Source organism: Opisthorchis viverrini (assembly GCF_000715545.1).
Source record: "Opisthorchis viverrini unplaced genomic scaffold opera_v5_41, whole genome shotgun sequence".
NCBI lineage: Eukaryota > Metazoa > Platyhelminthes > Trematoda > Opisthorchiida > Opisthorchiidae > Opisthorchis > Opisthorchis viverrini.
Window position 1 is genome coordinate 2,152,272 of NW_008751697.1, and position 22,000 is coordinate 2,174,271.

At 45.9% G+C, this 22,000-nt stretch overlaps 1 protein-coding gene across 1 annotated transcript; it reads right to left on the bottom strand.

Annotated features, from left to right (window-relative positions):
* Positions 1–858: 858 nt before the first annotated feature.
* Positions 859–18,968, bottom strand: T265_03058 (hypothetical protein; the record flags this gene model as incomplete). Its single annotated transcript, XM_009167447.1, has 8 exons — positions 859–1,207; positions 1,408–1,580; positions 2,625–2,942; positions 8,847–8,941; positions 10,498–10,651; positions 12,598–12,832; positions 18,575–18,888; positions 18,924–18,968. The coding sequence occupies 8 exons, from the start codon at positions 18,966–18,968 to the stop codon at positions 1,144–1,146; spliced, it is 1,398 nt and encodes a 465-aa protein (XP_009165711.1).
* Positions 18,969–22,000: the final 3,032 nt, after the last annotated feature.

Consider the following 22,000-nt stretch of genomic DNA (forward strand, 5'->3'; position numbering starts at 1 on the left):
TAGTATTCAAAAAAAACCAAAGGTGACTCCGCACCAAAGCTATTGCATTCTACGTATAGTTCTCCAACACCCTGGTTCTTAAGAAACTGATTAAGAAATGGCCTCCAACGAGTAGCTGTCATCCCTTGGTTCTCGGTGAGCAACTGGAATCACTATACCTTGCCATAGGGTACGGCTGACTGAATCATACTTGGCGTGTGTTTAGTTTTATGCCTTCAGGAAGCAAGCAGCCGAATGCAGCATTAGATTCAAATGTTAAAATTAAGGAAAGTGATGTAAACACCAGAAACAAAACCTAGATGTAGCTTCGAAAGAAAACGAGATAGAAATCAACTTGGCTTAAAATCTATCATTCTTGAACAATTGTCATACCACTGCAAAAATTTGGCTTAACGTTTCAAAAAGCCCTCGTACTTCGAAATACTGTTTTGTACACATTTCGCAGTCACTACATAAATGATTATCGCTGATGGTACAGTTCTTGAACAATAAGGCAGCAACTCGCTCGCAATTACATTCTTTATGAAGTTTTCTGTCTGTGTATGAGCCTGAAGAAAGGATTACTGACTACGATTCACCACCTCAAAGTTTTTGCACCGATAACAGTTGACTGGATACTCCAGCTTGGCAAACAAGACAACGGGTTCATTCGAACGCACTTCTTGGAGGGCGAATCACCATGAGTGAGTGAATCACAGAATGCCCCTTTCCTCGACTGGATGACCAACATCCAGCACTGGCAACAGAAAAACCACTTATGGACACGCAGAACATCAAACACGCTCAAGAAAAGTTGCAGGAAGACGTACAGGAACCTCACCATCCCAACCCATTGTAACGCAAAAGCATTTGTTTACTCCAGCTCTGATATAATTCACAATAGACATGTTCCCCACATTACCGACCTCATCACATCTGATGCAACTGAAGACGCATGTACAGAAGGCACCAAATAGATTGAGGACTAATTCAACCAGGGATTCAAATGTACATAGAGAAGGAACCGACCGCAATTGGAAAGGAAAATCAAGGAGAGGAGTAGAACAAAAAATAGACAACTGGGAAAGAAGTGGTCGTCAACGTATAAATTGTCAAATAGAAGGACCATGATGTAGATATGCTAGTTTGAACCAGATTGAGTCATTATTCCTCACACTGTATTGGTTGAATCGTGACACCACGGAGTATTTTTCCCCAACCGATAAGTCTGTGGGAACAAAAGATGCAAAATAAACGTTCAGACAAGCCACAAAACCAGGACATTAAAACAAGATAGACTAGCCTGATTCAAATTAAACAATGAACTGCAGCAACATAAAGTAAAAGTTCCTAGAACGGAAGGTGTATCCTACATTTAGAAGATAGTAAAAAAACAATGGTGCCAAAGTACATCATTGGTTTTCTTACCGCCAATGCCGCTCAACTCGGCGACTGAGAGCGATTTTTTCACCTATTTCTGTACACACGGGACTGTTGAGAGCGATCTTGGTGAGATCACCCTTGACTGCAATCACATGTCCACCACTAGACAGCGATCCTATGTTGACCATCAGTACTTCACCTTTGGATAGCTTTTGAACCTAAAAGGATGCCAACAAGGAATAATGAGCAACACTCCTGAACAAACTGACGGAGAAAAATAGCCATAGCTGGGTACATTTCTTCGGAAATAATAAAAGTAACGGCAGTTTAATAGACGAGAATGGCGAAGACTGGACGCATACAGGTGTCGCTGACATGGCAATCTAAAGTGCACGAGGGGACGGCACTCAGCTTGCAAATGTTGAAAGTTCAAGGATAAATAGATGGATTCAGAATAGGTCAACAATGATACGAAAGCGATAAAAACCATCACCCATCAAACCCATTCCAATTCACTGATTGTTAGTGAACAAAGGATAAGTGGCGAGTGGAGATATTGTCTCAATTAGATTAGACAGCAACCCGTAAAGCAAAAAACGAAACACTGTTGATCATTTCTAACTAAACATAGACTGGAGGCGACGTAATAGCCAACATAATCAAATAAACAGTCATAATATTACTCTTCCGCTGCTCCGAAGTAAAAAACGGACAGTCAGGAAGTGAAAGCTTGAGCATATACAGAACTGGGGCAAGAACATCTAGGAATCGTAGGGTCAAGCTAAGGGTCATAAACCGTCGATAACTAAATTAAATCCAGTCGTAAGAAAAAAAGGTCTAAGTCACTGTTAAATACCTCTGGGGCTGGTCAACGACCAGAATGGTGGGTATCCAGCCCACTGTGCGCCAAAAACTAGTGATGACTTCAGAGATTTGTATTCACATCAGTCGGGTAGCACAGAATACATGCGGTTATTAAATGACGAGAAAAAATCGCATCAACTGCTAAGCCGCGTGTTTCAGCGTATCCTACCATTTGGAAGCCCTGTACTGGAATCTTATCTTGTCAAAATGGCTATGTTTGCCTGTTTCAGCTCATCAGAGGCCAAGCCAAAAACTGGATTCTACTTTGTATAAACGGACAAATACGCCTGCCAAGAACATATGGCTGGTCGGTAAGCGAACTGCTTCATATAGAACCAGATCCCATAAAAAAATAAAATACACATGGTAAATTTAGCAAGGAAGATGGCATAACTAACCTTTGCTCCCTTCCGGTCCCCCTCGGTGCGTACACCCAGTAGTCGACGCAGAAGAAAGAACGATATTTCGAGTTCAACATAAATGTTTGGCAGCGTACCAACTTCACCCAAGACATGTCCTACCAGACGATCGGCTCGGCAGAGTTGAGGATCAATTTTGGTCCCCACACCGATTAGACCTCCAGGAACGGCATAAGCAAGGTCATTTTGCTCAGCAAATAAGGAGACAATACAAGAAATGATGGGGCGGCAAGTAAGTCGTCCGGTGTCTGCACTTTTCGAAACAAGTCCTGGTCGGATCTCGATTTTCTGTCCAACCTGAAGGTTCATTCAATAAACAGAATACAACATATCGTAGTCAGAGAGACCAAAAATACTGAAAATTCTAAAGGAATGGACATGTGAATTACATTATCTGTAAAAACCGCGTAATTGTCGTACTACGGTAATAATCTGGCAGTTTCCTTTACCAATGATTTGGGGAGGTGGAGTACACAAGTACGTACTGGAGGCTGTAACTGCTATAATTAATGCCTAAATAGGGGGTGTTAGTGAACTTTTCATTGGCGACATCCGAAGAGGAGCTATGTATTGAAGGTAACAACGTGGATGCATAAGCGCCATTTAGGGCGCGATTGGGCCATGTCTCTAACCATTGATATATCATCTCGAGATCCCCATTCACGAAGACCGCAACGACCAAAGCAGTTCAGTTCATCGGTATTTGCTTTCACACTTCACTGCCAAAACATTGTTTGACCTCCCGTGGCTCGTTTCCACACTTCAAGTGGTTGTGCAAGAAGGAACCTTTGAGGGATTCAGTCAGCTGGCATTGGGAGCAGGTGACCAAGATGGTGCAACGTATGGAGTGTGACCAGTTCATCTATCGTGGGCGAATTCCCTTCCAAAAACCATTCAGCGTACCTAAGCATTACTAATCCAGTGTTTGCACCAGACCCAGAGAGTGCTCTGAAAACATCGATGATCAAGAACTGAAGGTTCTTCAACGCTGTCAGCTCACTGTAGCCTGATTTCTGACTCATATAAATGTGGCACACCGGAGCATTGTAAGCTCAAACTTGATAGACAAGCTGACGTCATGCCTGCGCCACAGGCGATGCAGGTTAAAAAAAACCCGCTCTGGACTTTTCAAACTGAATGGAAACACGATCTTTGAGTAGACCATCGGGACCGATACAGATCTCATGTTGGTCAATCGGCTCATCGGCAAGCATGAGGTTAGGGTTCCAGCTCACCCCGTTGTGCAGCAGAACTTTACACTTTGCAGATCTGAAGTGCATGCCAAACCATGAAGAATTGTTTGGATTTAGTGTGTAAAGTACAGTGGTGTCAGATCAAAGAAAAGCTGTCTTCTGCGTACCCGATATCTGCAAAATACTGTTGACCCCAGGCTCATTACAGACTGGGAGTTAGTGTGAATCATAGATGAAGTGAACAGAAGAATTGGAAGAGCTCCGAAACTAAGCAAACAAACAAAAAAGTTTTTAAATGGCATACGAGTTGGAAACAGAAACGAAAACTAGCTGCCGCACAAGCAGAAGAAACTAAATCATTAGGCTATGGAAAACTTTCGGTGCATGGCCGTCATTCAGCCCAAGGAAAACACAAGGAATAACATAACTATTGCTGTAGCGCACACGGCCTAGAATTCTCGGGCATCCCGGATCTACTTCGATCCTCTAGGTAGAGTGGTTTGCTGGTCACATCGGAGCTAACAGTAAGTGGTTTGGTGTTATTTCCCGAGGCTCTACTTATGGAATCATAGCAAGTCAGTCATACCGGTGCAACGGATTTTGCTGACGAATGACATGAGGAGATCACGTCTAAGTTACGTTAAGGCTGCGATCGGACAATCCTGTCAGAATGGTAGAAGTTAATAAACAAGAGGTGGTTATGTAATCAATCAACCGGAAGATGTTTGAGAACGGTTGAGTAGCCATCGTTTCAGAGAGATTTGCTAGACCATCGATGGACTTATTGCTAGGTAACTCTTCGCTTTTGATACAAAAGGTTTGTCAGGTCAACTGGATAAGCTACCAGGTTAGCCGAGTTATAGAGTAGTCAAAGAGCCAATCGGTGAGATTTCCTACGACCAGCCAAATTAATCAATGCTGGATGCCAATCAGACGTTCTCGTGTGTTGGTTAGCGTGGACGACTAACATGCACGAAACCGGTTAGGGAGGATTATTCTTAATGTGAAGTAGGACTATGGGGTCGCGCTTCTCCAATCTAGAACACCTTTGTGGTATATTCCTTTTAAGTGGAATTCACGTACATTGTTGGTCTGTATCAGGAGATGTTAGCACAATGGGACTGGGATTGGGGGGCTTCTGGGCTTTCGACCCAGAACGTTTCGTTGATAACTGCACACCACCTCATACTATCTCGTCTGGTCTCAAACCGATTGCCATTTTTACGCCTTCTAATCTAATAAGAATAATTATCCTCCAGTTGTAACATCCTTTCAGTGCCTAGCTGCCACGCCACCTGGAAGATGCATGAGAGTTGATATACTACCAGGTGGGCCAAGCCTATACAGGAGCAGTAGAGGTGCCAGCATTGGGCTTGAACTACGGACCTTCCGGTCAGTAAGTTCGCGCCTTAAGCATTGAGCTATCTCGAACCCTCTAATCTATTCACACTGGGATGCTTGGCGATTGCCACTATCTCGGCCACAAGCCATGAATCTCAGTCCTCGTCTCAAAATTTCCATCTTTCCCAAATTTATCCTGTGCCTAACGAACGCCTTGTCATCGCCTAGTTCTTGACTATTGTCTGATATCCATCTACGTATCTGAGTGGTTCATTTATGCACTGCTTATGCTCACCGACTGTGGGCGGTACTTAAAGCGTACTTTTGACTTTGGTCCAGGCTGTCCGATCGACGCTGGGTGACAACTCCCCATTTGGCCGTTTAACGTAAGATTATCGGCTTGAGTGAAGTTGTGAGGGTTCACCGGTTTTCTGACGCGATCCATCCAGCGTCTCCGTTGGTTGTACTTGAACGACATGCAGTTTCTACATCGACGATCTTACGGATTATTTTGGGAGAGACTACAACAATCCAGTTTCGGTGTCCAGGGCAATCATTTATCACAAGCACACGGTTTCCGGCCCAGAAAGCTGGTTTCCCTCCTGCTGGTGTTGACGTGCATATGGTGTCGAATTTGTGATGCTGAAGGACGCAAACGACCGATTCTGCCTATACCCAAGAGGCTAAGCTGACAAACGGTAAGGTAAATAATGGCCTGATACCTTCATCTTACAGTCGAATTCACCAATCAAATGAAGCTCACGCTCTGATGCATTTCTGAGTGCTCATTGTCGGTCTGTATTTTGGTGATCCAATGTATTTCCAGGTGCGACGGGAAGTAATCGTGATATCGGAAGCAGTATCGAGCTGCAATCAAGTAGTGTTTCCGTCTGCTTTCATCCTAACAATTCCGGCGAGTCTTGACAAGGTTATCATAGGCAGCAGGTAATGCGTTCAACCGTGTTCTACCTTGATCTGAGGGTTTGACTGACAGCTCAACTAGGTTTCCACGTTCGGTACCGCCTTCCCCTGCACACTGAACACAATCGCACGAAATGCCGTAAGCCGCATTGTCGGTATACCGACAGAGGCTTTGCTGCGTTCAAACATGCAGCCGCGGGGATTGGTCTCGAAATTGTCTTGGAAATACTGAAAGCAGAGTCGGATAATGGTCGCTCCAACATGACCGTGTCATGTTTGAGATCCAAGAGTTGCTAGCACTCGCGAGTAATGTCTGCAGCGTTATTTCGGCAAACTGTTCAAAACTTCCGTTCTGACAGCACTTTCTGAACGTGATTGGAGACCGCATATGAAAATTGGACACGTGGACTGGTCTTCCGTCATGGTGGTTAGTCGTTCAACTGTAGAACCCTTTGGGTGCCTAACTACCATGCCACCCGAAGGGTGCACGAGGGCTGGGATACTGCCAGGTCGCCCAAGCCTAGGAAGGGGAAGTCAAGAGGCAGAGGTCAGGTTCGAACCACGGACCTTCCGGTCAGTGAATTCGCGCTCTAACCACTGGGCTACCTCGCCCCACGGTAGGTACTTTGAATCGTTCACATTCAACATTTACTCTAACAACACAAGTGGTGCAGCCATCAAACTGCCCTTTTACTGGTTTCATACATCGATAGCGAATATTAAACAAGGATATACGCTCGCCGAAAATAGCTGATAGTTGCTGCACGGTTACGTCAAAGCTGATATCTCGTACGTTTCTTGGCAAGGTGAAGTTGGAATAACTTGTCCCGCTGTGCCAAGTTTCCTGAGCAATGAAAGCACTGACCAGACATCATTCTTGTGCTTCAGGCCGACTTTTAAAAATATATTGGTAACATTTGAACCACGAATAGATTAGACCAACAGCATGCTCATAATGGAACTCCGTGATGTCGGCGATTGAGTGGACGGAAGTTGCACCTGGAGCGGAATTTGGTGGCTGCACTGTGAGTTGCCGCGTCAAAGTTACTGTCATATTTGCATAGGTTTGAGATCTGTCAATCTGTTGTAACTAACTTCTGTTCTAGCTCCAGTGCCCTAGTGTCGTAAAAGACTCGCCAAGAATAACTTGTCCCGCTGTGCCAAGTTTCCTGAGCAATGAAAGCACTGACCAGACATCATTCTTGTGCTTCAGGCCGACTTTTAAAAATATATTGGTAACATTTGAACCACGAATAGATTAGACCAACAGCATGCTCATAATGGAACTCCGTGATGTCGGCGATTGAGTGGACGGAAGTTGCACCTGGAGCGGAATTTGGTGGCTGCACTGTGAGTTGCCGCGTCAAAGTTACTGTCATATTTGCATAGGTTTGAGATCTGTCAATCTGTTGTAACTAACTTCTGTTCTAGCTCCAGTGCCCTAGTGTCGTAAAAAGACTCGCCAACAAGGAACACGGCTTTATTGTTAACAAGCGAGTGTAAAATTACACGGGGCATCGCGGTATTTAAAGCGAAATTTTGATCTTGATCCAGGCTGTCTGATTGGCGTTGGGCGAACGCTCATCATCATCGGCCATGCTCATATGACAAGCCTGAACACTCATCATCGCCGTCCGTAACCGAACTGATAGGCTGTTTGAGCGTCCAATCGGTAGTTTGTTTTCCTGGTCGGGGTACTTGACGAGTTTCTTACTGAAATTTTGGTGGGGTTTGATGGCCGCAGTAAGTTTCGGGCATTCTGAGATTCTTTTTGGGTATCTGACCTCCCTGACAAAAACCCTCCACTAATTTTACACTGCGTGTGCACCCTAGTCAATTAACTGTAATGGTGGATTTCGGAAAGCCTGTAAGACATAATTAACATAAATAACACTGTTACATTGAGTTGCTGTGTGTAGTGCTCAGTATATTCCGACATATTTCTGATCAACACCCCGAGTTTATTGGACAGGTAGGGATTACCCGGTATTCTCAACTAAGAGAATTTCGTAGCCATACATCTCTTAAGCATTCCAGAGATCTTGGAAACAAAAGGTCTTCTAACGACCAAAAAGAAACAAAACTGACACGCTAAGCTTAAGCTGACTCAAACCCATTGTGTGTATTACTCATTGGTGAGTGTCAGTCAGGATCCAGCTTGACGGAATCTTACTGGTGCATCATCAATGGGTGGATCAGCGAGCACTACGAACGACGAGTGAAACACAGATTCAACTGAAGTATAGACCGGGTAGACCTCATAAAGATTCCCATACACAACGACGCAACGGTAGGTTATGGGATTTCTGGATACAAAACTGCAACCAGTTGTGTGCAGGTAGGGATATCGTAAACTGAGCAGGAACGGGTAGAAGAAAGAAGTACAGCGACCATAATAACATTTGACACATTTTAATGTCGCAGTACAACTTGCTCTCGCGCACCATAAGCAGCCAGAGTCAGAGTGTATGCTATCTGTGTTCGGAAGACTCAAAGTGTACCATAGTCTGGAACACATGTTTTCTTCCGATCGACATACTATCCACAAAATCCGACTGAGGCAGCCGAACGCCGTACGAGGATCACACAATCTACGCAAACAAGTCAGGCTAGAGTAACTAGGAAAATACATGCAAGCAAATTGCAAAGCTTAGGAAACAGATCAACAGCCACCGGATCCATAACCAGACATGTTAGTCAGCCCAGTTGGGCGCTGCCACGAGAATGTGATAGCTTTAGCACCTACTTTCAAAACTCCGCGAAGTATGCTCCCACCAGCAACGCCACCCCGCAGATCGTCCACCTCACACCCTGGCTTGTTGACATCAAACGAACGGATGACTGAAACAAAATCCAAGAACGGAGAACCAAGCAATAGCATTGAACTACGTCTGTTGACTGGTCAGGCCAAAAAATAGGAAAATGACTTCGTCAACCGAGTGTGCCAACAAACATGGACAGTGGGATAAGGTTGGGAAATCGATGAGTGAGAACACTCAGGGCACAGATACGCGTCAATTGGGGGATCTACATGTTTTGGCAGATAAACATTTCCCTAGAATAAATGGCTTGTGATAATCCATCGTCTACAGGTTGCGACAAGTTGATCAGCTGGTCGCTCACAGTAGTCACATGGGGACAACATCACAATGGACGAAAAAGGGTAAGAAGCGCATACAATCTACTATTATGTAGTCCGGCGAAGCTCTGCGTGTTGGTTCGTCGCAGGGTCGATCGTCGTCGTATCTTCGATAAATATTTTCAGAGGTTTGTCACAGGTACCGTCGCAAAAGACGGCCCGAACGACTCATGACGGTTTAGATTGGTTCACCCACTCCCAAAAGAAAATATCTATACACGCTCCACCAGACCTTCAAATGGATAGTATACCCAAAGTTGATTAGAGCATCAGCTGGTTCACTTTTCACAGACGTATGTGGGAACATGGGAGGACGTGGGGACAGAGCACACTACTCATATGGATGGGGTAAATTCTTCGTCAGCACAGCCGATTTCGCTCTTCTTAGGCTCCGTTCCTGAATTTCCTTGTCTGTCCCTCTTGAACACTAACGCGATCCACGAAATATCCTCCATTGGAATTTTAAACGGGAAGCTCAAGTGAATCTCGTGGACGAGAGATTCAATAGGGATTAGGCTAAGGGTCCCGTTAAAACCTAAAATTAGGTTGTAAATGAATGTATTACGCAGATACTATGTTGTTTGGTCTCAAGAAACTAGTAGCGTGTATATGGGAGGCACAATAACTGTTTGGACAAACATCATCAAGCAAATACAACCCAAGAGGGGCGAAAAATTCGTCATCAGAATAGAACCTAAGAAACGGCATTCATCGACACAAACAGCACAGAACACCTAAGGGGTCAACCCATCCAAGTTCAAAAGCCAGTGGCTAAGACACGAGCTTACGGCGCGAGTCTTGTAGTCCCAACCCACCGCAGCAATTCGATGGATTCCCTCCAGCTAGGTTGGGCAACCTGGAACTATTTCAAACAATCTGTTTCATTCAGGTCGCGCGGTAATTATGCAATTTCAAATGTTTTCAATCAAAATAGAGCAAAATGATGGGTGTCCCACCGAAAGACCCTAAATAAATGGCCCAAGGAAGCGCCATCGGGAAAGCTTATTCTTTCTATCAAGCCAGCCAAAAATAAAATACATATCAAACCCAAACCGCAAACAACGCACCAAGTTAACATAATTTTTTGTGCCTTTATAGTTTGGAGGAACCACTGTGTAGAACCAGGAACCTAACAACCCCATTAAGAGAGAAATACCGGCCTGGTAAAGTAGCACAGGGGAACAGCATGACTAGTGTATCGACCTAACCTCGCTTGGACATAGAAAAGGGTCCGCTGAAGTGTCGAGAGATTCATTACCTATTAGCCTTGGGGCAGAAGTGAAATCCCGAATTGGCACAGGAATATGGTTCACAATGTAGTCGCAGACCACGTCGATATTGTACTTCAGTTGGGCTGAAATTGGTACGACAGGTGCACCTTCAGCAACTGTGCCCTTAATGAACTGCAGAATCTGAAACCAAGAATACCACATCGCAATTACCGCTTGTAGGAATGAAATAAAATCTGAATATCGGAGGAATTCGGAGTGACGTCAACTATTATTATGTGGAACAAGCATACATCTGGATAAAACACATTGATATTGTTAATCCGCGTGGAAAATGGAACCCACATCAGTCAGAAACCCGATCGTGGTTCGATGCCGCCATTTCGACTGCCCCTGTTTGCACAACCTGGCAGTATATTGGCCCTCCTGTTGTAGGGTAGCGACTAGACACGCGTGCTACAGCTGGACGATTATTGCTAACGTTAGTACTATTATTACTCATCTGCAATTTGCAGAGTTCCAAGCACCCCAAGCCGAAAGCCGAATCAAAGCGATGCCAAGACACTCAAATTTCAGCCACACCAAATAAAAATGTCAAAACTCCAAGGATAAAAGACCGTATTGCGATATCAACTAAACAAAAATCGCTGGTCGACGCATCTAGTACATGCAACGGCATCGAACAGTAGCTCGATCGTTATTTTAATCAACAAAGCAGACAATTGTGTGGCAACACATCGCGCAGGTGCTCATCATTCACAGCATCAAGGTGTGGTAAATAAAATGGAGTGAACAATCCGCTCCAATAAATGCATGGTTCACTACAATCCACAAAGGTGGTTTTCGCACTACCACACAGGCATCATTCGGTGTATTGGAAGACTTAAGTCGCGCCTAAACAATGACAGTGATAATCGTTCAGGTGTAACACCCCCTCGGTGTCTCGCTACCATACTGCCCGAAGAAAGCACGAGGGTTGAGATACTACCGGGTTGTCCAAGCCCAGATAGGAGCAGTTGAGATGCCGAGGTTGGGTTGGAACCACGAAATTCCCAGTCAGAAAGTTCGCGCCTTAATCACTGAGCCATCACGAGCCCACCTCAAGTGTTGCCGTGTTGAATATCAACAGCTCACTAAAGATGTGTATCAAGGAGCTGTGTCCACAAGTCATCCTTTAAACCATTCTCCCCTGGGCATAAAAAATCATCGTTTCCTACATAAAACAAGAGGCACAAAACTCGGGACTATCAACTGATATATCGTTTGTCGCGAAGTAGTCTGAGGTTGGGTTATAAAACCCAGTAAACGGGTAGATTAACTACTACTGCACCAGTCACACTAAATACATTTTCATCGGCAACCGAAACCAATCACAAGCACTCAACAGGTTCGAAAGGTTCAAAGCACCTTGGGCACTACCTGGATAGGAAGCCCTAACAGGTGGGTCACAAATCGGATCAACCAGAATGGTTACTGAGCAATCAGACGAAAAATACAATACAAACATCCACATTCACTGTGCCCTGACAGAATGAAGGTGACCACGGCTGCCAAGCGCGACAGGTCGAACTCTGGGTTATAAGAGAAGAGAATTATGATGAGCGTGCCATGTCATGACTACATAAACCATACCTTTGCACACACCATTAACTCGTAATTCTCACTCGATATTTTCAGCTCATGTACTACCGTTGTAAGACGATTAAAGCATACATTGCGCCCTTCTACTCTGTCTTTCTTCCAATCTCGTCCTGGAACTACTCGACTCTCGTAAAACTGTGAAATGTACAAAATAATGGCAAAAGTGACAATACGGGGGAAGGCTTTTTGGACCTTCCTTGAGGTGGCATCTCTTCAGATGGATATCGCGCTGAATCGTAGTTGATGGGGGACGCGAGTGGAAAGTTCTTCGGATGGGGTTACTGTAATCGCGTCGTAACGAGGACTGTCCGAACCAGGGTAAGGACAAAGTAATTCAAACAGCTACAGCAAAAAGACAGGAATGAGCAGCACAAAACTGTCTTAGTATTTAACCTAATTAGGACCATGATTGGGAGCTTCATCTCGCGGTACAGTATGGTAACATACCACTCTATGCTGAATAGCAACCAAAGACAGGAAAACCTTACTTGTTCGTACTGATCACGGGCCTGCGTCTCTTTGATTAGGTCAATTTTATTTTGTAGTATAATGATATACTTCAGACGCATTATCTCAACGGCAGCCAGGTGTTCACTGGTTTGGGGCTGTGGACAAGGTTCGTTGCTGGCAATGAGCAACAGAGCGGCATCCATTACCGCTGCTCCGTTTAGCATGGTGGCCATCAGGATGTCGTGACCGGGGCAGTCGACGAAAGACACGTGTCTGGGTGAAAATAGATGAAGAAATGGTTTTGAAAATAACGCGGCTTCCTCACAAATAGCGGCAGCACAAGGTAGCCTTTGTTGAAGGATCAATCTTGTTAGGAATTCACTACAGTATTACTGTAGTCACCGGAAAAGCTGAATGCTTAGGGCTAGTAATCGCGTTGTAGTTCACGTTTGAACTATAATTCATGAGCTGACGACCAAAACGAAGTTTGTTAGTTATCCCAGGTAAGAGCAAATGATTTAATACAACACAACCTTGCTCCAGATTGGCCGTTTTTAGCTCCTGACAAGTTGAGGATAGCATTCGTGTGGAATGGGAAATTTTTGTGGTAACGGGTAACTTTGCCATGAAATCTTATCCACAGCGATCAACTCGTTGGCTGAAACTGCTTATCAAACACGAATACAGTATCTTTACAATCGTCGGAGCTGAGAAATATAAGTCTAACACAACGCTGCAGCATCATGCTGCAACGTCCACGCAATGTTCTTAGGCCGGATATGCGACTTATGCAGTGAAGTTATTCCGGGAGAATATCGCAATCAAATGAAGTAGTAGGATATGCTGACGTTAGTTCAACCGATTCTCTGTTGAATGTGACATAAAATGAAGCGGGAATGTGGCTACCAGTAGGGATCTTCATTGACGGATGATTATTCGATCCGTCACGAAGACAGTGGACTTTGCTGTGGTGCACCTAGGCGAACCATCGAGCTATAATGGGAGGTGTCCGCGTGACATTCACAGTCTCTCATACCAGGTTGGCCAATGGTTAGAGGTCTGACGAACACAGTCCAGGTTGGAAGTTGAAATATGTGTGGCAACTTGTTCCTTAAAACGTTAATGTGTTTGCATTTCCGGCAAAACCACTGCCTGGCTGTCAGGCTAATGAGCCAAAGGCTTTGGTTGAGGACCCTAATCGTCCTCCTGTCTAGGTGTGGGTTCGCTGGTAGTATCCCAGACCATCAATTGCGCACATACAGATAAACTCATGCCACATCAGCCATCGTGTGGTACCATCAGCCGGGTTGCCTTGCTTCCTGCATACAGCACGGCGGGTAGGCGAAAACAGGCTACCGCTGACGGCTCCCTTCTTTCTCTTCCATATGCCTTTTCTTCCCCCTCTCCCTGCCCCATCAATAACCCTCCTTATAGGCCCAGCAAGTGGGACTGATGGCTCCGTTCGTCTTGCATCGGTTTTGCAGGCAACATCTGCGCGTCATCCTCAGGCATCTCGAAATCAATCTTTTAACACCGACACCCAGTCTATCTATTCGCCTTCAATGTCCGCACTCTGAAGCAAGCAGGACAACAAGCTGCTCTTGCACTCACGCTGGACTCGCTTAGCATTGATGTGTGCTGTCTCAGAAACAAGAATTCAGGATGCAAGCACAGTGATTGAGCTAACCGTCCTATCACTCTTCACTCGCTTCCAGCTACGCACTTTTGGTAATTCAGGGGCTGCTCCGGCAGGAAGTGTACGGGTTGGTATTGTATGGGTGGAAGGATATCTGCATGACTGGATACCCGTTGATAGTCGCCAGTATGCGGTTCGTCAAGCAACATCCGTGAAGCATTTTCACAAGCTGGAAGTTCATCGGTGCCCGTTTGTCGTGCCTCCTTACGCCCCAACTGACTGTAGCTCTGCTCCGAAAGATGCGTATTATGACGCCTTAAATGTCCTGTTGCCGCAAGCTCAAGGCTCGGATGTCGATGTGGTTGTCGGAGATCTGAATGCACAAGCGCACACGCTTAGCGCATCTGAGCTTACTCAGGTGGTCGACATGGAATGGACTCGGTACGTACCAATAATCGTGATCAATTGCTTCAGCTGTGTACTGACCGCAGCATTAACTTCCGAAATAGCCGAAGTCGTCGGGCCACATGGTATCCTCCAATGGCGTACCGGCCATGAACTCAAATCGATCAGATCGCTATGAGTTACCGAGGGCATGAATCGATAACAGACTACTGCTAGTTTTGGAACACATTTGTGGATTCCGACCACGCGCTCATCTGGAGTTGCTTTTCCCTTCGCGGTCCAGGGGCGGGTAAGGTGCGAACAAATCGCTTGGCAACCGAAAGACTGGTAGATTAATAGACGAGTTTACCAGAATTGTGGTCTAGAGTCTCTTCCAACTATTCCACCATTAAATGTGAATTGATACTAGGTCGTGATCGCCACCTTTTTCTACAGTGCTCGGAGTTTTGCGTGTGGCAGGAGCTAACAGGTACACTCAAGCACTGGATAACAGACCGTACAATGACACTACTCAAATCTTGCAGGAATATCCCAGCCGGTCCCGAACATAACCCGACCCGACGAATTATCAGACGTCAAGTGAAAGGATCGTGCGAGCCCTGGAGCCCCAAGCTGAGGTAGAACCCTTGGCGGTAAACGTGGAAACCCTTGCGACGGTAGAACGACACAACGAACGACACAATTTTGGTGTTCCTGGATTTCCAAGGTGCATTTCACTCAGATGAAAAGTCTCTAAACATAGTAAGTTCTTCGTATTCTCGGACATCCGGTCATGTGAGAGTATACGGGGAGCTCCCTAAAAGCGGGGTCCGTCAGGGATGCCCACCCTCTCCATTCCTATTCAATTCCTTGAACAATGAAATCATGGGACGAACGCTGAAAGGTCTTCAAAACCCCGGCGTTCAAATAACCTGTGACGGAATCCTTGCCGATCTGGAATATGCAGCCGACATCGTTTCCGTCTTCGAAGAGAATGTGCAGGTGCTTTTGGATAAGCTAACCAGTGATCGCGTCCCCTGGTATGAACCGTGCACCCACAAGGTGTAAGGTCATGCTCCTGGACGGACGGTCACTGATCAGGCCGCTTACAATCCAGGGGGACACACTAAGTTGTGAGGCGCTTCATGCGTTTTGAAAGTTGCATTAGTTCTCATTGTAGTGCGACAGATGAAGTCAATGCAAGCGTTTGCTAATCTGAGACAATTATGGCGCACCACAATCGTTGTCTCAGAACGATTGCTCGTGTGGATTGGTGTCGGCCAATCCGTAGCGAAACAAGTAGAGAGCAAGTTTTCAACTGTGCATCGGAGACTTCTACTGAAGAATGTGTTCAGAAACAGAAGCTGCGTTGGTAAAGTCATGTACTGTGTATGTCGAACCATCGTTTGCCAAAGAGTGCTGTCTTTCGTGCCCAATTCAGAATGGCGGAAGCAGAGAGTTAGCTGACCCTTAACCTGACGGAGGAGTATGAAAGGCATTACAAAACGTTTGGGTCATCATCATCATCATCGACAGCATGACATCAGTGTTCAACACCGATGCTTCGCTGCCATTAGGGTGGTGTCGGTGCTACTCGACTTTCAGGATGAGGCTGGTTGGAGACGCTGCAAAATACAGCTGTTAATCGAGGTCAGTGGTGCTCTTATCGTCAGTTCCATCCAGATTGCGTGAGTGTCTGCAGGTGTAAGCGCCTCAGAATGATCGTAGTGAGCTACCACTAATTCCTTTCCCCATCGACCTTTATTCTTTTCTTCACCATAAGGCTTACAAAAAAATCATGGTTGTAGGGCAGCGAGGCATCAATTTCGAACATCGATGTCATGCTGGCGGTGGCTATTATTATTATTCGATAAATCATTAATCATCAATCGAGGTTGAACCCGCTTACGACGGTACAAACTGGCCGACGCAAATCTGAATTTTTGGATTTTGTATGGCACAATACGACTTCCCGAATTTTCAAAGAGCTCCAAACTTCCTCCTACCTACATTCCGAAAAGTCTTGATCGTGTCGAGTTTGGACGGACACAAAAAGGTTCCAGTAAAAATGTACCTGTCATACAGACCGAGCAAAGTTCAGTGCATGTGTATCAAACGCCGCTGACGCACTATCATTCCACTAGACCAGGAGGCCCTGGACTGCAGCGACATGATTTTGAGACTCGAAGGATTCCAGTGCCAAGCGACTACGTTTCAGCTGTAGCATCCTTTCGGTACCTAACTGCCATGCCACCCGGAGGATGCACGAGGACTGGAATACTGCTAGGCTGTTAAGCTGAGGAGGGGGAAGTCAAAAGGCAGAGGTCAGGTTTGAACCAGGGACCTTCTGGTCATTAAATTCACGCCCCAACCATTTGAGGGGCGAGACGGAACAAGTGGTTACAGCGCGAATTTACTGACCAGAAGGTCCGTGGTCCGAACCCGACCTCTGCCTCTCGACATCCACTGTCTAGGCTTGGGCAACCTGGCAGTATCTCAGCCCTCGTACAACCTTCGGGTGGCATGGCAGTTAGGCACCGAAAGGGTCCTACAGCTGAACGATTTTTCTTCTAACCATTTGAGCCATCTCGCCCCAAGTACTATTGATGAAAAACCAGCGAATATTGTGCATGGCACCGAGCAGAAGATTGTCCTGTGCAAACCTCTCTCGTAAGCGGCATGATGAATATTTTTTCATCATAGACGATCCGGAGACAGCATATCACAGACCAAGAAAACGCGGAAATCTACCACTTCTTGTCGTGTTCAGCCCAGACATGTCACAGAGCACCATCACGAAGTTACACGAGCACCACTTTCTCTGAAGCAAACCACCAGAAGACCCCAGTGGGAAAACAACTCATAACACTGGATGTCCATTAACCACCAGGAGGGGCAATTTCCAATAGTTTAATGCTGATAGTCGCCACTTTGGTACTGGCCACTGTTAAGCTTCCTGTTCAATGAAAATTTTGCGCCACCAAGGCTTTTCACAAAAAGCGACCATGATAACCTCTATACACTACACCAACTGATGGATTCGACACAGCATGGATACATACATATAACCTTTGACTCAAAATTGGACGGGGAGCCAAAAGGAAGGCGTGCCAGCTGATATTATATCTTCTGGTTTTTTTAAAAGCTAATCGAGTGTGGCTCCAAACGATTCTGAATCATCTAAATGGCTTCAGTATGGACAGCAATCTTCTTGTCCTATGACGCTGAGCCATGAGGGCCTACAATGTCATCTCTAAATGCAGAGTATTCGGCGAAGTGCCAAAATGCATTGTCACAAGTCCCTTCCTCCAGAGCCCGTAGCAGTCAACTCATCGCTTTCTTGGCCTATGACCTCAAGACTCACCAGATCACATTTAGACACGGTAACTTTGCAAAATGACACCGACTGCAAAGCTCTCGCAGCAGAAGAGAATTGTCCATCCCTCAGCCTGAAAAACCCACACCACCACCAGCATCTCACATCGTGAAGTATGCCACCCAAAAAAGTTTCCTAAGGGATCTTGGACACTTGTGTGCTCATATACCAGAGCAAACCTGAAGTCCGGGGTGTATTGTTGGGATTACTGGGGGCCTTTAACCGGAGTTTTAACGGTAGATAGAAACAGCTGGTTAGTATCCCGGTCTGAAAGCAAAGACCTTGCGGAGTACAACTAACCACCAGTAGATCTGAAGGACTTCCATAAATGCCACCCTCCCCGCAGGTGAAATTGCCTTTCAGCAGACCGCTCGGACTTTCAGTCACACTTTGAACATCAACAACACAATCACAACAGTATATTCCGGTGACAAGCTTGTTCTTCAGGTTATCCCTGTGGATGCTAATGCCAGCTGAAATACCGCCGAATCATAGAAGTGCGAATATCCTACGCGGTGCTTCTGCAAAAACTGACAATAAACTCGAATATACACTAAAATCAATGCTACAAAAACCAACAAAAACCTTCTGAAAATATCCAGAAAGGACTGACTCTCACCTCTGAAGCAAAAGAGTCCCACCGCAGCCGGCTCTTGGACAGGGAAGAGTGTCTTCAGTCGCGCTGCCGAAAGATCGGTAGCAGGCGGGTCGAGGGCAAGCATCATTGTCGCATTTGTAGATCTTCGCATTGGCGTACCCCAACTTGATTGTGATGTTCCGAACTAGTTCGGTTTTGTGTCTGATGGTATGTACAGTTGAAATGGCTCGCACGACGGTGGTCTTGCCGTGCGCCACATGACCAATCGTGCCAATGTTGATTGTCGCCTGACGACTTATGACTTCCGGGGTCAGAGCGGTCAGAGAAGAAACATCCTAACCAACGTTGAATGCACAACTTTGTCACTCACCAGAGACTCCGCATCCTGCTTGGCCAGCTTCGAAGAATCATGCATCGTGCTTCGCCGGGCAAACCGCGCGCGGGAATCAAGGTCGCTTGCTGCAGTGAAACAACGAAGTAGTTTCCAAGGCGACTAATGGTAGGATTAATGATAGCGCAAAATGGATAAAGCCGGTGTAGCCCTCAATCGAATGGTTGGAATTATCGTATTATGTATGTATATATTACATTTTTGTTATTAATATATTATCATATATCACAGGTAAGAAGCGGTCACTGATCATCAGAAGGGGGTAGATGACCGCCAAGTCGGAGCAATTGTTATCGCGTTCTCAGAAAATGGTGTCCGGCCAACCTTCTGTTTTCTTGTCCGTCTTGCTTCCCGCCGTTGTTTTCACGCCTTTGTAGCTAAAGTGTGAGGCATACCTTTGCTGTTTCGGAAACCTGGCCCCAAACTTTTCCGGCAGGTTTAGTTTAAGCCGAATTATCCCAAACCAACTGAGATAAATTTACCTAAAACATTTGCATCTAAACCGCCCATCGGTATATAAACGAAGCAGCCAGGAGGGAACCAGCACTCAATAATTGTTTTTTACCTTTTCCCAAGCTTCCGAGAGGAAAGGCCTTTATCCAGGTTTAACGCATGCGATGCATTCCACAACAAACAAGACAGCTATGGAAAAAAATTCAAGCGCACAGTCTTGGGTAGAAAAGACCGGTGCAAATGTTCCGTTTTAATCGGATTGCTCGATAAAAAACTGGCATTTCTCTCCATATCCCTAGAGGATACAAACACATAGGACCAGGAAGTCTGGTGGAAGTAAATAACGAAATTTACTCCATAAACTAGCAGCTGGCGACATCCATTCGTTGTCCATTGGTGGCAAAGAAGGTTATCCGGTTCGCTGATGCGCAAGTGAAGGCCGAAGCGCGGCCTCTAGTGGGCAGGCGTACGAGAGAGAGCATGCTGACCATCTGAGTGTCATTCCCCAGGACAAGTGCGCCAACGAACATGGCACCATCGCTCTTTGATGGGCTTGTCACAATGCCCGAAAATGAATTCCTCCACGAAGAGTAGTTACCGGAATAGAAAGGCAAGCGATAACTTAGGCTACTAGTCGCTATTTCCTTACCAAATGCCAACAGCACTCAAAGTGTTTACAAAAAGATCAGGCGTACACCAATGAACTCCCCCTAAAGGCGCGAAGTTTGGGGTCCCAACAGTCCTAGAGGGGAGGCTAGCAAAAAGCTTCCGCTTGGTCACAGTTCTGCCGGCCCAAAAAGTTACGGCAAATCTGAAGATAGTCGTAGGCCCTTGTACCCTTGAAAGTACGCCCACGAGAATGGCCGCATCTCCAGATTGCAATTTTTACTCAACCGCCGAAAACCCCTCTCCCATAGATGTGGCAACCAGCGCATGTGAACTCACCGCCTGCTTTCTTTCTCGACGACAAAGGCACAGTGGTGAAGTTCACATGCAATTTAAAAATTCTTAGCTGGATTCGGTCAGCTTTGCTGGGACAAGCAATGGATGCTGCTAAGAGGTCAACTACGGCTCCGATATCGGTAACCACTGAGAGAAACCACACAACCATCAAAAATGTGACACTGCCATCCTCCAGCTCCACTCCATGAGGAGCAGCCTCTCCGATCGTTGGCATGGTCGTCGCGCATGACACTGATAACCAAAGCCACAATCCGACAGTCACAAACACCGAGTTGGCCGAGATTATCACGGACGACCCAGGAGTCACCCAAACACCAAAGAAGGAGTGACTGTGGCTGAACAAGCCAATCAAGAACCACTCCACTGAAGAGCCGTTGGCTAGATTCAAGATGCAGTCCTCTGCAGAAACGAGCCTTCTGTGGGTTCCACCGACAGGACCACCCTTTTTCAAAAACAGTCAATCAAGTCCCCAGACGCACACCTGCTCCACAACACGACTCTTGCGACGTCCGACTAAAAATTCCGCGCTAAGGTATTCTTATTAGACAGGATATTCAGCATGAAAGTGGGCTCGTAGTACCCCTCTCCGGCGCCAGTCTACGCAGGAGTGCAGAAAGACTCTGTTTTGAGACCGCTCTGACTCTTGAGCCACGCCACCAATCTTTTAGACATTCTTTGAAGTTCATGCCTACTTTTTGCGGACAACTTGAAATCTGGAGTTTTGCTAAGGTATTCTTATTAGACAGGATATTCAGCATGAAAGTGGGCTCGTAGTACCCCTCTCCGGCGCCAGTCTACGCAGGAGTGCAGAAAGACTCTGTTTTGAGACCGCTCTGACTCTTGAGCCACGCCACCAATCTTTTAGACATTCTTTGAAGTTCATGCCTACTTTTTGCGGACAACTTGAAATCCTGGAGTTTTAAGGGCAGCGCCATCCAAATGAATGTAGACGCTGCAAAGCGGAGGTCTCTGCACTGTAATTTTCCTCGGAATGAGGAAGTCTTTGTCCGTATGTAATTCGGGGGAGACTCAGCGACAGCTTTGGTGAGGACGGTGAGAATGGATCAGAAGAAAGTACACAGCTACAAAACAGGATTTATGTATCTGCCTCTATCCTTCTCACTGCAGTGTAAAAGTCGGCTCAAAACGCAGATGATTAGGCCAATCTTCCACCGAATAATTGCATGGACTCCAGGACACTATGGGACATACGTCAGGCCGCTTCTTGAATAAGCCAACCACATTGTTTAATCGGGATGTGAAAAAGATGTAACCCATTTTGAGCATGTCCATCGAGCTGCAACGGTAATGGTGCCAGCCTTAAATTTGTTTATTTTGTAACGAGCCTGTAAGTGCGTGACCTATTTCAACCGGAGTATCGTCACCTCCGGAGGGACCTAATAATTATCAACGACGCCTGAACTAATTCTGACCCAGGTTATACACGGTTGGACTTGGTAAGAAAATTTTCAGTCTTAGGGGGCACATTTCGGGTGGCTTGGTCTTTGAAGCATTTTTATGTGAGTTCTTGCGCTGGTAAGCTTACTGCCACACGCTGATAAACTAAAGGGTAGTGCTACACACTAATAGTTTGTGCTTTTTAGGTTAACAAAAGACGCTTAACAACAAGGACAAACTTG